This window comes from Oncorhynchus mykiss, chromosome 24 (genome assembly GCF_057628025.1).
Source record: "Oncorhynchus mykiss isolate SJ-2025 chromosome 24, ASM5762802v1, whole genome shotgun sequence".
In the NCBI taxonomy this organism is placed as follows: Eukaryota; Metazoa; Chordata; class Actinopteri; order Salmoniformes; family Salmonidae; genus Oncorhynchus; species Oncorhynchus mykiss.
Genome location: NC_143045.1, coordinates 20,946,824 through 20,963,772, shown reverse-complemented (window position 1 = coordinate 20,963,772; position 16,949 = coordinate 20,946,824). Strand labels below are relative to the sequence as shown.

General features: G+C 45.2%; 1 protein-coding gene across 8 annotated transcripts in view; it reads left to right on the top strand.

Annotated features, from left to right (window-relative positions):
• LOC110503964 (protein turtle homolog B) overlaps nt 1–16,949 on the top strand; it is a 74,017-nt gene that overhangs the window by 51,794 nt on the left and 5,274 nt on the right. The window contains exons 6-22 of one of the 8 annotated variants that reach the window (XR_016491490.1): nt 1,167–1,311; nt 2,361–2,506; nt 3,477–3,619; nt 3,883–4,023; nt 4,147–4,266; nt 4,400–4,550; nt 5,671–5,794; nt 8,840–9,015; nt 9,614–9,840; nt 10,150–10,234; nt 10,466–10,627; nt 10,720–10,765; nt 11,209–11,295; nt 12,004–13,638; nt 14,981–15,026; nt 15,807–15,845; nt 16,684–16,814. Coding sequence is in view for 4 of the 8 variants with exons in the window: in XM_021582650.3 (XP_021438325.3) it covers nt 1,167–1,311; nt 2,361–2,506; nt 3,477–3,619; nt 3,883–4,023; nt 4,147–4,266; nt 4,400–4,550; nt 5,671–5,794; nt 8,840–9,015; nt 9,614–9,840; nt 10,150–10,234; nt 10,466–10,627; nt 10,720–10,765; nt 11,209–11,295; nt 12,004–13,638; nt 16,684–16,814 (3,519 nt within the window). In the remaining 4 variants the exon portion in view is untranslated. Of the gene's footprint in view, nt 1–1,166; nt 1,312–2,360; nt 2,507–3,476; nt 3,620–3,882; nt 4,024–4,146; nt 4,267–4,399; nt 4,551–5,670; nt 5,795–8,839; nt 9,016–9,613; nt 9,841–10,149; nt 10,235–10,465; nt 10,628–10,719; nt 10,766–11,208; nt 11,296–12,003; nt 13,639–14,980; nt 15,027–15,806; nt 15,998–16,683; nt 16,815–16,949 lie in introns of those variants that run through there. The other 7 variants (XR_016491491.1, XR_016491492.1, XM_036961385.2 and 4 more) reach the window with 7 other exon arrangements.

The window sequence follows — 16,949 nt, the reverse complement described above, 5'->3', positions numbered from 1 at the left end:
TGACTGCAGGAATGTCCACCATGGCTGTTGCCAGATAATTTAATGTTAATTTCTCTACCATAAGCCGTCTCCAACATAATTGTAGAGAATTTGGCAGTACGTCCAACTGGCCTCACAACTGCAGACCACGTGTAACCACAACAGCCCAGGACCTCCACATCTGGCTTCTTCACCTGTGGGATCGTACGAGACCAATCACCCGGACAGCTGATGAAACTGGGAGTTTGCACAACTGAAGAATTTATGCACAAACTGTCAGAAACCATCTCAGGGAAGCTTGTTGTCCTTACCAGGGTCTTGACCTGACTGCAGTTTGGCGTCATAACTGACTTCAGAGAGCAAATGCTCACCTTCGATGGCCATTGGCACGCTGGAGAAGTGTGCTCTTCACAGATGAATCCCGGTTTCAACTGTACCGGGCTGATGGTAGACAGCGTGTATGGCGTCGTGGGCAAGCGGTTTTCTGATGTCAACGTTGTGCCCCATGGTGGCGGTGAGGTTATGGGATGGGCAGGCATAACCTATGGACAACGAACACAATTGCATTTTATTGATGGCAATTTCAATGCACCGAGAACCCGAGGCCCATTGTGCCATACATCCACCTCTATCACCTCATTTTACAGCATGATAAAGCATGGCCCCATGTCGCAAGGCTCTACACAATTCCATGTAAGCTGAAAGTGCCCCAGTTCTTCCATGGCCTGCATACCCACCAGACATGTCACCCATTGAGCATGTTTGGGATGCTCTGGATCGACATGTATGACAGCGTGTTCCAGTTTCCGTCAATATCCAGCAACTTCGCACAGCCATTGAAAAGGGATGGGACAACATTCCACAGGCCATAATCAACAGTCTGATCAACTCTATGTGAAGGAGATGTGTCGCGCTGCATGAGGCAAAAAGTGGCCACACCAAATACTGACTGGTTTTCTGATCCACGCCTCTAACTTTTTATTAAGTTCCTGTGACAAACATGCATATCGGTATTCCCAGTCACGTGAAATCCATAGATTAGGGCCTAATTAATTTATTTTAATTGACTGATTTCCTTATTTGAACTTTAAATCAGTAAAATCTTTGAAATTGTTGCATGTTGAGTTTATATAATTTTTCAGTGTATGTTTTTTTGTGCACTAAAAGCCTTTGTTTGTTTCCTCTAGGGCCACCGTATATTAAGTCACCGCCAGAGAACATCACTGTCAACATATCCCAGAATGCACGCTTCACCTGTCAAGCAGAGGCGTATCCAGGCAACCTGACCTACACCTGGTTTTGGGAGGAAGATAACGTCTACTTCACTAAGAAGTAAAGTTATAATCGAGATCGTGTGTTTGATTGTCTGTGTGCCTTCCCTTTGGTATTTGAGTCTTTTTCACCCTGTCATCTAAAGGCTTTTGAATCTTGTGTCCTCTCCTGTGACCTTAAAGTATTTTGTACTGTGTCTTGGCATAATTATTATGTGAGACTTCCAGACCCTGTCTTGATTCAGTGACTTTGAATGTGTGTGTCTGTGCTGGTGCCCTGTTCTGCTGTGGTCCGGCAGCAGTAAGAGAGGGCCTAGTAGGGGCTGTCTGGAGCACGCCAGCCGGGTTAGCACGCTCTGATGACAATTCCACATGCCTCTTATACTGTAGTAATGATCTGAAGCGTAGCCAGGAGCTGCCAGACTCGCCCCAAGCACCGCTTTAGTTTAGTGATGGAGACGTTTTAGAAAGAACAAGTGACTGGGAGACCAAGTGTCTGTCTGGGAGAATCAACCTATCAGAGAGTCCCTTAGAAAGAGGCCCATCTCAAATAGGTTTCTAAAGGCCTAGAAAAAGTCTGTGCATAATCAACCCTAGGATAAGACACTACTGTCCTAGTTAGGCTGCTTACAATGTTTGGTCTATCCTTGGAGGCAACAGTCTATCACGAAAGGGTATTTTTGGTCTAATCATATGATTTATTTACTCAAAAATATTCATAGTTTAGATTAAAATATTCCCTCTGCTATTTATTTTGCATAATGTCCTCTCAAATATTACTCAAATGAACATGGTGTGAGGTTTGTTTGTTCTTTGTTTGAAACACAGCGGGAATAGAATATCTGCCAGTGTACTCTTCATGAGGGTACTTCATTTAAAGTGGCAGTGCGAGAGAAAACACTAAGGCTGCAGCATCAGGTGATTGTGGAAATAAGGGGATTTATTTGACATTCAACTGCTTCATCTTTTGGAAGCTATTCAGTCTGGTTGGATTTGACCAAATGCTGCCCTCTCATGGCAAGCTTGTGCAATTACATTAATGCAGCCCCAAGTGTGCGAGTGTGTCTCTATGCTATGGCATATTCGATAACGTCTGCTTCCTCTTGGCAGTGACCTGAAAAACCGAGTACGCATCCTCATCGACGGAACCCTCCACATCTTCCGGGTGAAACCAGAGGATGCTGGGAAATACACCTGCAGCCCAAGCAACAGCCTCGGAACTCCACCGTCAGCATCGGCACACCTCTCTGTTCAGTGTGAGTGTTACCATGGCGATGGAGGGAGGGTAAGGGGGAGGGGCAGACAGGCAGGCTGGCTGGCAGTACTGGAACAGGAGGAGAAATAACAGTATCACAACCTGCATAATGGCAGCCAGAACACTGCTGATGTATTGTCATTGGTGATGCAGTACCATACATATCGCCCTGCTGAAACTTTTCCACCCTTGGCTGAATTTCAGAGTCAAAGGTCGGGACGAGGGAATGATTAGATATTCCTACTGCTCATCATCTTGGCAGGTTCTCTCTCATCACCATATTCTTAGCATTTTTTCCCCGTCTATGATTCCAGTCTCTGTAGAGTTGTTTATCTTCCATATTGCTAGACACTGAAAGAGACAGTCTGCTAGTCTCACCCAATAGCATGCTGCTCAGTCTATCCTTCTCCCCTTAGAGAAAGAGTATTGGTCTCCTCAATGTGCTGGACTGAATTGAAATGGTGACCTTTTAGTTCATCTGCTATGTGGGGGGGAAATGCCACCAGGCCGGATGTCTAAGTGTGTTTGCTACTATGCTAATTCCCTCTGCAGTCGCTGGTCATTGATTTCTGTATTCTTAGAGAGAGAGAGAGAGAGAGAGAGATCTAGATACACTAGCAGCCGACCATGACTGTCTTTGTGATTGGCTTCAGAGGGTGACCAGAGCCCCTTGCTGAAAAGATAAACCAAATTCAGGAGTCCTTTTTCCTGTTATGTACTATCCAAGTTGATAGCTAAAGACAATTAGTTAGCAGCTAGCTTGGGCCACCATAAAGTCACTTATAAAATACTATTTCTTACATGGTTTCCATACCGACCAACTTATTACAGGAGAAGTACCTGGCAGTTGTAATTGTGATTTAACAGTTTCAGACTTTATGCTCCACTCTAATTTCACTGAAAACATCTCCCATCCATCTATACAAAACCTCGTGCTCTGTCCTCTCTGACCTCTAACCTCTGACCCTCAGACCCTGCTCGCGTGCTCAACATGCCCTCCATCATATACGTCCCACGGAAACTGCCAGGGATCATCCGCTGCCCAGCGGACGCCAACCCGCCGGTGATATCAGTGAAGTGGGAGAAAGATGGCTACCCTCTCAGAGTGGAGAAGGTCAGTCTCAGTCTGCCATCTGTGGGGGCCTCTGTCTGTCTGGACTGATGCTGATTACACCTCATTCACCAAAACAGCTGTTCACAAAGTATCCCAGAGTAGAATTGCAGATCTTTCCCTTTTAGACCATAATGAATGCGATTTACATGGACACGAATCCTAGATCCGCACTCCTTTAAAGCTCTTTGAATACAGGCCCTGACATGTTTTAGAGAATATTGCATCCCTGTGATGTTGAGTGTACCTCCTCTCTCCTGTCCCAGTACCCTGGATGGAGCCAGGCACCGGATGGGAGTATCCGGGTGGCGGAGGCCACAGAAGACTCCCTCGGCACCTACACCTGTATGCCTTTCAACGCCCTGGGTACTAAGGGCCAGTCTGACCCGGCCATTCTGGTGCTAAAGGTACTGGTACTGGAAGAAACATCTGACCAAATGTGATATGTGTAGTCTTCTCTCCCCCCTTTTGGTGAGACTTGTTGTGAGACTTGGTCTGTGACATTGTGTGTGTGTTGGCCCGGCCCACAGGATCCCCCCTACTTTAACGTGAGGCCTGGTGGGGAGTACCGCCAAGAGGCTGGTAGAGAGCTGGTCATCCCCTGTGCTGCCTCGGGAGACCCTGAGATACCAACCATCACCTGGAGGAAGGTATGACACCACGCTATAGCTGGGACTAGTCTGGGAAGAGAAACATGGAAAACTCAAACTGCTTTTTTGATATAACAACCAGGGAACTGTGTGTGTGCTTGTGTGTGTGTGCATGTGTGTGCATGTGTTCAAGGTGGGGAAGCCCAGCAAGAGTAAGCACAACATCCTTTCCAGCGGCAGCTTACAGTTCCTGTCCCTCAGCAAGGAGGATCATGGGGAATGGGAGTGTGTGGCCACCAATGTGGTCACCAGCATCACTGCCAGCACACGCCTCCTCGTCATTGGTACCGTCCCCTGTGACCTCATAACCCTCTTTCCCCATGCATGTCTGATGATCCTAGTCATCGATACAGTCCCGCTGTATTTTCTCAGCTTCAGGGTTCAGAATTTCAGTTAATCTGAATTTAAGTAGTTTGACAGCAACCTTGCAGCTTTCTGTTCCCATTCCTGATGACCCTAGTCCCAGCTGGACTATATGTATACTGAAGTACTGCTTAGACATTCCTGATGACCCTAGTCCCAGCTGGACTATATGTATACTGAAGTACTGCTTAGACATTCATGATGACCCTAGTCCCAGCTGGACTATATGTATACTGAAGTACTGCTTAGACATTCATGATGACCCTAGTCCCAGCTGAACTATATGTATACTGAAGTACTGCTTAGACATTCATGATGACCCTAGTCCCAGCTGTACTGTATGTATTCTGAAGTACTGCTTAGACAAGTGACTTGCTTGTGTGTTTACAGTACATATGAGTAATAAGCATGCCTCAGGACTTCTCACAGTCATACACCCTAGCTGGCACCTTCCCAAGTGTCCCCTCACTGGAGTGACAGTTGACATGTCAGAGGTGCTGAGTGTGGAGAGGACAGCTTTGACGTTTCTGGCAGCAGGTCTCCATTTAATCCCAGTACAAGGTGCTGGGTCTTGGCCACACAACTGGGGCTAGGGATGATGATGGTCTGGCCAAGCCATAGACCTTCACTCACCTTTACCTCACCATTGGTCAACACCTCAAAGTACAGGGCATTAGCCAATCAGATAGGCTATTCGCAGCCATTGTAGGCAGTTGTATACTGTAGAGGACTGTGAATGGTAATGACAGCACAATGTACATTATTTGACTTAATAGGACACATTTTTGGACAATGATAGTCATTCTGAGTGAGAAAGCTTTTTATACATTGACAAAACAGCTGTTATGGGAATAACACACTTGACTCATACTGTGGTTATTGAAGAATGGTCATCCTAACCTTCACTGTACAGTACATATAGACCTAACAGATTGGGCTATCACTCTTTAGTGTGGGCCAGAGCAATATACAGTAGAGATAGAGGTATACTGTAGATGGCTCTGGTATTAAATATGACGGTCTCTTCTCTCTGACCCTCAGGCACCAGCCCACATGCTCCAGGCAGCATTCGTGTGTTGCCCTCGGTGACCTCGGCCAACGTGTCCTGGGAGCCGGGTTATGACGGAGGCTTTGATCAGACATTCTCAGTGTGGTACGGCCCAGTGTGAGTACTCCCAGCATGCTCTAGTCTACCATCAGATCTTATACTCAGATTGCAGTTGATTCCCCTAATAGAGGTGGAGGGACAGAGACTTTGGGGATTGATCTTCAATAGATATGATTTGTAGGGATCTGATTTGTTATCAACAGGGCTGTTTTAGTGACCGTATTACCGCCACACTGGTGGTCACAAGTCATGAAGCCAGTAAAATTCCACATGAACATTTAGTCACGGTAATTAGGCTTCTCCGAGCTCTGATGCTGCTGCTAGTCGTTACTAGCTTACCAAACTTGCTTACTGCCTGGTACTCAGCACTCTATTGTCCCTCTAATCACTCTGACATCAATGCAAATGTAATAAAAAATCTAATCAAACACTTCATGAGAGCCCATGAGCTCCTGTTGCGCAACATTTCTATAGGCTATGCAATTGCGCGAGAAAACAGAGTGATGGCCTCTATTAAAAAGAGGAGGATCCCATCAGCTTTCTATAGGCTAGGCCTAATATATCTATTTATCAACCTTCCTAATATTAAGCACATTGCTTATCTTTACAACAGTAGTATAGCCTACCTGGCTGGCATGAAAATAAACCACGGGGAAAAGCGTTGTAATGATCGTTGTTGGAATTAGACCAAGATGCAGCGTGGGGTAGGTTAATTAATCATACTCTTTAATGATAACCAGAAAACCAAGAAAGAGAGAACCAATGAAACATACAGCCTTGTAGGGCTCAACAGCAACAATACAAGGACAAGATCCCACAACATAGATGGGAAAAAAGGTTACCTAAGTATGATTCCCAATCAGAGACAATGATAGACAGCTGCCTCTGATTGGGAACCACACTCTGCCAAACACAAAGAAATACAACACATAGAATGCCCACCCAAATCACACCCTGACCAAACCAAATAGAGACATAAAAAGGCTCTCTAAGGTCAGGGCGTGACAAGTGTCCTCCATTCGCTATTTAAATGCATAGATTACATGTTTCAATACAGGTGCATGATAATGGTCCATTCTAAATCAAAACAAATGTCACATATAATATTTAGTATATGTAAAGACAAGATGAAATCAAGAATAGTCTGATGGGTGACAATATTAGCCTGTCACGTGTATGCAAAATAACCCATATCCCACTGTGAATTCGATAGGGGCTGAGTTCAAAAATTACAAACCTCAGATTTCCCACTTCCTGTTTGGATTTTTTCTCAAGTTTATACCTGCCATATGAGTTCTGTTATACTCACAGACATCATTCAAACAGTTTTAGAAACTTCAGAGTGTTTTCTATCCAATACTACTAATAATATACAAATATTAGCATCTGGGACTGAGTAGGAGGCAGTTCACTCTGGGCACGCTATTCATCCAAAAGTGAAAATGCTGCCCCCTATCCCAAACAAGATAAGGACAACTGAGTATGCTATTCTGTTCTTCTGAAATAAATCATGGAATTATTGTGAAGGTGTAGGCTACATTACATGGATTTATTAGCCTACAATCCATTTAAAAAAAGTCTATGTGTGGAACCCAGGAGATGCTAAATGTGCTTATGTTAATTATAATCGGTCAATAAATGTGCCTATGTTAATTATAATCGGTCAATTACCGTGAGACCGACAGTTCTTTGCTTGACAATCACCGACTGACAAAATGTTGTGACCGCTACAGCCCTAGTTATCAATAAGGAAATATTGATAATTTAATTACTTGAATTATTACAATGGTATCCAGGGGGAAGCATATAACAGTATCCAGGGGGAAGCATACAACGGTATCCAAGGGGAAGCATACAACGGTATCCAGGGGGAAGCATATAACAGTATCCAGGGGGAAGCATACAACGGTATCCAAGGGGAAGCATGCAACGGTATCCAGGGGGAAGCATAAAACGGTATCCAGGGGGAAGCATATAATGGTATCCAGGGGGAAGCATACAACGGTATCCAGGGGGAAGCATACAACGGTATCCAGGGGGAAGCATACAACTGTATCCAGGGGGAAGCATACAATGGTATCCAGGGGGAAGCATACAACCGTATCCAGGGGTCATTTCCCCCAATAAGAAAACTAGAAAAAAAAACAAGAATGAATCGCATGACCGATTGGTTTACAAAACAACAATTGCATACAACCGTATCCAGGGGGAAGCATACAACGGTATCCAGGGGGAAGCATAGAATGGTATCCAGGGGGAAGCATATAACGTTATACAGGGGGAAACATACTATCATCAACAGACAGGTACTACAACACCATTTTGACAGCACAATGCTAATGGTTTATTACTCAGTCCTTCAGTAATATCACTCAGTTACTCAGTATTTGTATTTACATTGTTTGCATTGTTGAAGAGTTGGGCATACAGTAAATCACAGAAGATGCATAATTCATGTGTTCATTTATTAAAGGCGTAATGGAAAGACATTGCAGTAACATTCTATTAGGCAACATCCACGAGGTGCCATAAAATCACCATTATCATTTGATGTACATGTCAGCAGTCATACGAGCCATACTGTGTTGAATGGTGGCTGCGTGTGAATAATAATCTGATAGAAGTGGTGCTTTTGGCAGTCTAATATTAACAGCCATTCTCATCCATCTCTCTGTCATGGCCTGATGACACCTTAATGGACATTTTTTTGACAGTAATATTAAACCATGTGCTTTGAGGAACATTGCATATACATGGAGACATCTCTTGTGTATTTACATAATGAATTACTTTGTACAGAGAGCTGTTACTATAAATGTACGAGTCAAAGTGATCTAATTACCTTTAGTTTAGATTACAGAGATGGTGACGTGAATGTGAAGAGGACATTAAACAGAGTGAAATATAGCCTAGCAACAGTATTGTATTGCAACACTGTAGCCCATTGCCTGTGTAGTTTGACAGAGGCACACTACATAAGACTGTCTATCTAATGTACACCATATATGCTATCTGAGTGTTACCAGGATGGCCCGTTGACCTTATAGTCGGGGTGCAGGTTAGTTAGTAATGATACCTCTCTCTGTGTTTCTGTCCTCCAAGGTTGAAAAAGGAGAATTTTGGCCCCCATGACTGGCACTCCATGCCGGTGTCGGGGTCTCAGACGTGGTTGGTGGTGCCGGGGCTGGAGCCCAGGACAGAGTATCAGTTCAGCGTCCTGGCACAGAACAAGCTGGGCACAGGCCCTTTCAGCGAGGTCGTGACGGTTAACACAGTAGGTAGGTGGCACCAGCGCCAGAACAACTGCCTACACTGGACTGATACTGTATGCCTATACTTGTATTTTGTATTTATGAAAGACCCCCATTAGTTCGTGCCAAGGCAGCAGCTACTCTTCCTGGGGTCCAGCAGCATTAAGGCAGTTATATACAATTTAAAGTATTACATGACATTACTTTTCACAACACATTCTGTTCCCACAGGCCACTACTCTACTATCACATATCTACAATACAAAATCCATGTGTATGTGTGGATTTAGATACCTAGAATTTACTATTTGTAATGCATGTTTTTTTAGACAAGGCATATATCATAAGCTATAGAGTTAACTTGAAATATAAAAGATTTGTATTTAAAGGTTTACACATCAGTGTGTCCATTTCAGACATGTCATGTTGATTTTGTATGCTCACAATATCATTGAAACTACTGCTCTCTAGAGCTATCTTCTAGAGTGCAGTTTGTAATTGCTCTCACCATCTTCTGTTTATCTCTGATTGATCACATCTGAATGTATGGGTTTGTTATGGCTGTTTGAATAATATGAATTGCTTAACTTCCTTCCAAAACTGGTCTGTTCTCTTGTCCCCTTAGTGTCTCCCCTGAGTACCCCTGAACCACAGGTGCTTCTTACTCCACCACGGTGCCTCACAGCCAATCGCACACAGCACGGCGTCCTGCTCACATGGCTCCCGCCAGCCAATCACTCCTCGCCTGTCGACCGCTACATCATGGAGTTCCGTCTCGGAGAGAGGTGGGAGGTCCTCGACGATCTAATCCCTGCCGCTGAGACTGAGCTGATGGCCAGGGACCTAGTCCAGGTAAAGGGCCGTAAATACCTAAATGTATAAACAATGCTGTGTGTTTATAGTGACAACTGCCAATGTGTAATTAGTGTCATGGCTCACCTGTCTACAAGATAATAATGAACACTTTACAAATGACTTGTAAATCCTATATAAATCATTTAAGGTATACCTTCATGTATACTCAAACTGTTATTGCTATTATTTTGGGGTAATGACACCGTTATTTGGAGACAGGGGTTATGCTGAGGGGAATTGGACTGTGGATGTGTTATGTGTGTGGAATGGACAGTGGAGGAGTGTGTTGTCTTGTGTCCCTGGCAGGAGTCCTGGTATGAGTTCAGAGTCATGGCCGTCATGGATGACCTCATCAGTGACAGCAGTAATGTGGTGGGAGTGTCCAGCACAGGTAAGTGTTACACCAAATATATTACACTACAATTCAGAATTAGATTAAGAGTATATTCAAATAATATTCCCAAATAACTACAATGGAATGGAATATTTTTAAATGCTGCTGATATGTCACTCCATTAAATCCATTTACCTCCATGAGATTGGTGAAGTTCATGATTTAAAGTCCATTTCCACCCCCCCCCACCCCCCATTTCTGAACCCCTGGGTACCTTTTCCGCTTCAGATCCCTTCCCCCCTACGGAGGTGACTGAAGAGGGGTTGGCGAGGCCCGTGGTAGCGGGCGTCGTGGCAACCATCTGCTTTCTAGCGGCTGCGGTGCTCTTCAGTACTCTAGCAGCCTGCTTCGTCAACAAACAGCACCGACGAAAACTCAAACGCAAACCAGGTATGCCTCCAATTCATCTAACTGTCTAACTTCTACTGTCCATTCACTGGTCTTGGTTGTAATCTCTAAATCTCTGTTTTGTCTCTTCTAAGACCCTCCCCTGTCTGTAACACACTTCAGGAAAAGCATTGACTCACCGTAAGTACTAAAAACAAACCCAAAGAGATTAAAAAACAGGAGCCAACCTTTTGAGCTCATATGCCGATTCACAATGCAGTAGTCACTGGATTGAATTTAGATGCAACAATAAACTCCTCTTTACCTGTCTTAAGAGTTATTGTTATGGCCTCTGTTCACTTCACTCCTGTTCAGGACCAACTGTCAGGGCAGGGTATCTTTGCTAGGACAAGAGTATGGTTTGGATGTATATTGTGTGTATGTCAAAGTTTTGGAGAGAGGTCTATGTTAAAAGGAATTGGATGTGTTGACTTGCATTATAATGCATGTTCCAGTTGTTTATATCAGAATAGTGAAGTCTAGTCCTCTTGTGACTCCGTGATGGTCCCTCCTGTGTTGTGTGGAGGTTTGGCTTAGTTGACAAATGACCGTGGCCCATGTCATTTGTGTGTCTCCCACCGCAGGCCTCCTCTCACCCCCTTGCCCGGGGTAGAGCCCTGCTGGGACGCGCCAGCCAGGAGCAGCTACATGCCCCCACCAGCCAGCTCCCTGTGAGTGCTTAGCTCCTTGCACCATGCCACAGTGTGTGTTGTGCTGCACTACGCTATGCTGGCTTGGCTGCATGGATAATAAATGAATTTTATAGATTTGATTTACTTAGTGCTCTGCTGGCCTAACCGCATGCACAGTATACATTATATGCACCGTATAGGGATTTGTGTTTGCGTTGGCTCAGCTGCATGCACTGTACTGTGTATATGCACTCTATAGTTGACTGTGTTGTTTACAATGCTGCTCCTGGTGTGTGGCAAATAGAAAAAAAGGGCTAGTTGGATGTCATCTGCTTTATTTTTATGACATAAAAGCATTTGGCGCAGCATATGTTCCCAACAAGACAAATGGCCCTTGGTTTTTACCCAAGAGCAAGTAAAAAAAGTTATATGAGACGGTTGTCATGGCTGCTTGGTAACGGTTCCTTTCTCATACTTTCGCTGGGGCTACAGTCATTAGCTTCAATGCTAGCAGAATGCACGGGATACTATCAGGTTGAATACAAATTAAACAGGTGTATTTGCTTTGACATGGTGCCATGGCTTTGGATTGTATCTGTCTAGCATAGTAGTGATGCCTACTGTGATTAACATGCTATTTTACTGTGTACAATTAGGCAGTTTATTGATGAATAACTGCTGTTTAAGGGGTTCATTATGAAGACATCATGTTTGAGTGTCCGCCTCTGTGTTGGTTGTGTCTGACAGGCTGTCCTCTGGGAAGATCAGTCCAGAGAGCTCCCCTCCCGCCTCACGGCCCCAATCCCTGTCCTCAGATGGGGCCCACGGCCCGGGCCTGTACGTCAGGAGGCTGCCAAGCCCTCAGAGAGACAAGGACAAAGAGCTCTCCTTCTACAAGAAAACCAAGCGTGCCATAGCCAGCAAGAAGTACAGCGTGTCCAAGCACGAGTCAGAGGTCACCAGCCCCATCGAGCTGATCAGCCGCGGTCCCGATGGTCGTTTCAGCATGGCCAGCCCACCATCAGCCCACCGCCGCATCCAGGGCTTCCCATTCGCCGAGGAGTCCGACATGTATCCTGAGTTCCGGCAGTCGGACGAGGAGAATGACTTTGACCCCGGGCCCCTGCCCCCGATCATGGCCACGCTCCGACCACAGCTCTCCCCAACATCCTCCAGTCTGGAGTCCACGCAGCCCCCCAACTACAGCCCCCGCCTCCACAGGCCCATGGAAGGTATGAGCTTTGTGGAGGGCAGTGGGCATCATGCTGCAGGGCAGGCCCCAGCCTCCCGCTACAGGGATTTTCCACAGGTCCCTTTCTATGGGTATCTAGGCAGCCGCGGGGAATCGGGTATACCACCACCTTTTTACATGCCTGACATCAGTCCCCGTAGTTCCACTCTATCCTCCCCCCCAGGCACTGCTGACGGGGGGCCCTACGGCTATCCCTCCATCCCAGAGGAGAGGGAAGAGATGGAACTCCATCATCAGTACACTGCCTCTGGCCATTCCCTACCACATACACACAGTACTCCCCCTCGCTCCCCTCGCTCACCTGACAGCTGGCAGCCTCACGAGTTCCCCTTCCTGGGTCTGGAGGGGCCCCACTTCATTTATCCACCTCACCACCCCTTACATCATCACCAGGACCTTCCCGATCCTCCACCGTACCCCCCTCTCCACTCTCTCCCCCCCAGCCGCCTGCACCTCCCCAGCCCTCGGCTCCTGCAGCTGGAGGTCCCAATGGCTCCACAGAGCAGGGACCGACCCCCAGGCCCCCCAGCTAGGCACTTAGCTATGCAACAGGCCCAGAGTCTCGGCCAGCTCAGACACACGTCCCATGGTGTGGGTGTACCAGTGTTGCCTTACCCTGACCCGGCAGCCCGTGAAGGGAGCCCAAGCACAGCCCGTAGCAGCAGCCCCCAGTCCTGGCTCAGCCCGAGGTCAGGCCGTAGGACAGACCCCTCCCTGCCCCCGCTGGTCCTCCAGCCCTCCCGCCTCTCCCCCCTCTCCCAGAGCCCTCTTAGCACTCAGCCAGGTTCTCCAGATATTCTAGTCCGCCCCCCGCCCCGCCCCAGCATCCTCCGCACGTCCCACTCTCTGGAGATGCCTGAGATTACCCTGCACCCCCAAGCCACTGTCAGTTTCTCCCGAAGGTCCTCCCTGGCCACCTCACCCACCCAGGGCCAGCAGGGAAGCCGCAGGCCCAGCCCCAGTTACCGTGCCCACATGTCCTATGCCTCCACCGCAGCCAGTTATCCCTCCCAGTCCCCCTCTCCCCCTTTGGAGGGCAGGGATGTGTTCGGGCAGTGGCCGTCCCAGAGAAGGACAGAGGAGGAGATGCTGCCCTCAGAGCCCTCCCAGCTCCAGATATCCGCCTCAGGGTAGGTGACCTACACCGGTCCGGCAGGGACAGCAACGCATTAACTAACGCACATAACAAACTTCTCCAACCTGGGCACTCAATTCTTAATGTATCCCCAGTTTATAGAATATGATGTAATGTTTTACTTTTGGCATACCAATAATGCATATTTAGGCTTATATGCAGAAAGCATGTATTTGCATCTGGCACACATCTGATCAGTCATAAACAAGTTATTAATAAAAAAATTGGCAATATACCCTTCTGAATCAAGGCAAATGATACAATTCATACTCACTTTTAAAGTGTGTCCTTATGACACATTTTGAAATTTAACCCTAGAACAAAGTCACATCTGATTGATATTGATCTTTGAATTCTGTAATTATTATTTATAAGATATTTGTGTTTTTACTCTGTATGGCGACCCATTTTCAGAAGAAAATGTGATTTTTAACTGCCATAGTTCACGGAAAATACTGTATGCTAAAGAAAATGTTGGCAGGAAGCCTAACCTAGAATGTGTAAAACGTTACGATTGCATTAAAATGCAATCTGCAACAAAGGATTTCAGGTGGCAGACTTATGGGACCTTTGAGCGAATGCTTCACTAAATAATTAACTAGCATATACAGTGTTTTTTTTTATTGATTGAAAACTCTGAATACTAGTGTAGTGAGGTAATATTTATTCTTACCTATATAGTGGATTTCCTTGTATTATTGCCCACCTATGACATCCTTAGTAGAGGCTTTCCTTGACTGCTACTGTTTTTTAACTGGAGGTAAATGACACTGTAGCTAAACAAAAAAATGACGATTGAGTGAGACCTACACTTTGAGTGCCTTCCACCCCTCAAACAAAATGTGAAATGTACAAGATAGCAAAGTTATTTTAATGATATTCAGCATCATTATTGCCCACATAAGCCTTCTATTTCAGGAATTATCTTCACACATTTGAAAATCTGAGATTTATGACCAAACACCTGTTTTTAATAAAAACATTTACCTGAGACCATTTGGACAACTTGATCATTTCGAATTATTATCTGTTACACCCACATAGTCATACAGTACATGCTCTGCAGGACAATAGAAGACATACAAGAGAGCAATATACCTGAGGCGCATATAATCCTCCCCTTTTGTCTGTAGACCTACATGCTTCCCCCCTTCCCCCTCACACCCACCTCCAACCTTTCTGAATCCCAGGGATTTCCAGGTTAGCGTAAGAGGTCATGCTCTTTTTCCACCCCTTTACAGTGTCGTGGTCATATGGACAAGTATAGTGTAGGGCTGCTGGTTTGTACAGTATGAGAGCTCAGGGGTCTTACCTCATCTGTTTTTGATTGATCTCAGCTATCTGGGCAGCGTTGTTGTGAGACGGTCCCCTACGCCGCAATAGGTAAGGGTCGGACCCATGTCGGAGAGGGGAGGCGTCAGCAGGGGAGGGCTCTAATCACTCTCTCCTTTAAAGGGGAATCGCTGACTTTGGGTTGAGCCTCTTTACTGGATTCAAGTTTGCTAGCTCTAATGCTAACTGCTAACATACAGGTTACATTTCCTACAGTTCTTTGGCACAACATGCCTGCTGTCGAGCACAGTGATTAGGCTGGTGAGCAATATTAGGAGCTGTTTTGGACTGTGAAGCAGTATTTGAAATACAGGCACGGTTTCCCTGCACTCAAAAAAGCCTTGAATCAATAGAGGACCCAGATTACTGATAGACTGGAGTATTCCCCTTTAAAGTTTTGTTCCATGTGCAAAATGCCATGCATGCCTTCTCTAAATATCTCTCTTTTGACTCAAACGTATAACAATAATTCTCAAGACTAAATTCTTCGTCACATTCGTCGTCTTAAGTGCTTTCGTTTCTGTCATGTGACTGTTTTTAATGGCCATTTCCTCTTCCTGTCATGTGACTGTTCTTTAACGGCCATTTCCTCTTCCTGCCATCTCCTCCCGTCAGCATGGTGAAGCCTCTGTACACAGTGTTCATGTTGATGAAAGTGTGCTGTACAGTGTTCATGTTTTATGGAAATGTACTGTAGCTAACTCACTGTGGCCCCTGCACACAGTATTTGTGATTATGAATATCTACTATTTATCTAACGAGGAATGCTTTAATTATCATATTTGTCTCCCCTCTCTGCTAATGGCTCTCAATCTCTCTCTCTCTCTACAGTGATGATGGACAACACCTCTAAACCTTTGTGTTCCTACAGTATGCCTTTTGAAACAATATGTTTTGGCAGAATCACTTGACTTTAGATATCGTCAAGTTAGGTTTTGAAGCAGGTGTATTCAATCCATTAAATGGCAACAAACATTTAATCTCATGAACCTGAACGTAAATGTTTGGTGTTGATGAGGTTATTTTGGGTCTTAGTATCATTACTTGCATCTTTCTATGATGGACTGCAAAACAAGAGTATTCATTATGAGGTAAAAGTATTTTTCAAAACAGATACCTTTCTGTGTAAAGCTCATCAACGTCCTTCAATTTAACACGGATTTACAATTAGCCAATGATAGATACTGCTCATCTTTAACACATTAAACTATATTCAGTATTAGGGTGATTTTGATTGAAATGTCCTTAATTGAATGAAAATAATCCACATACCGTAGCTCTATCAAAAGATGAGAATCCTCTTTGTTGCCCCACTCAACAAAACAGACAAGCCATGGATTCTCACTGTAGAGCAAGAGGAGCAACTCAGTAACTATAGAAACGGAAGCCTTTCTTATCTAAACTGCAATTACAAATACAGTATAGAGATTATTTTCATTTTATGGGTATCTGAAGGTGACAAATATTCCTTCATAATCTTTTTGAGAGTTAACACAGTTCGTCCCATAGTACTTTATTAATTCCTCACAATCTAAAGCCAATGAATTTCTCAACAGATCATCCGTTTATTTATGGTTCAATATTACAGAGCCTTTTGGAATCAATGTCCTCCTGACTCCCCATCTGACTAATCACTGAGAGGATAGCGCTCCCCAGTGGTGAGTTAAAGTAAAGCATGTGTGTTGTGCCTGTCTTCTCCTCTTTCTAGGGAACCTCTAGGTGCGTCTTGTGATCCTGCCGGGTCTGAGAGCTTACAAACACTGCTACACCACTGTATTACTAAAGCCAAGAGAGTGGCTGCCAACACCAATAACAACTCCACTTCCAGGAGAAGAACAGGTCAGTCTCTGAACTAAAGAATAGGCCACAGGCCGACACACAACTGTTAGAAGTACCAATAAGAATAACATTTAGTGAGTTCATTGTAGCCTTGTCCCAAATCCGTTTGTGCTGTAAAGCCAAATCCAATCATTG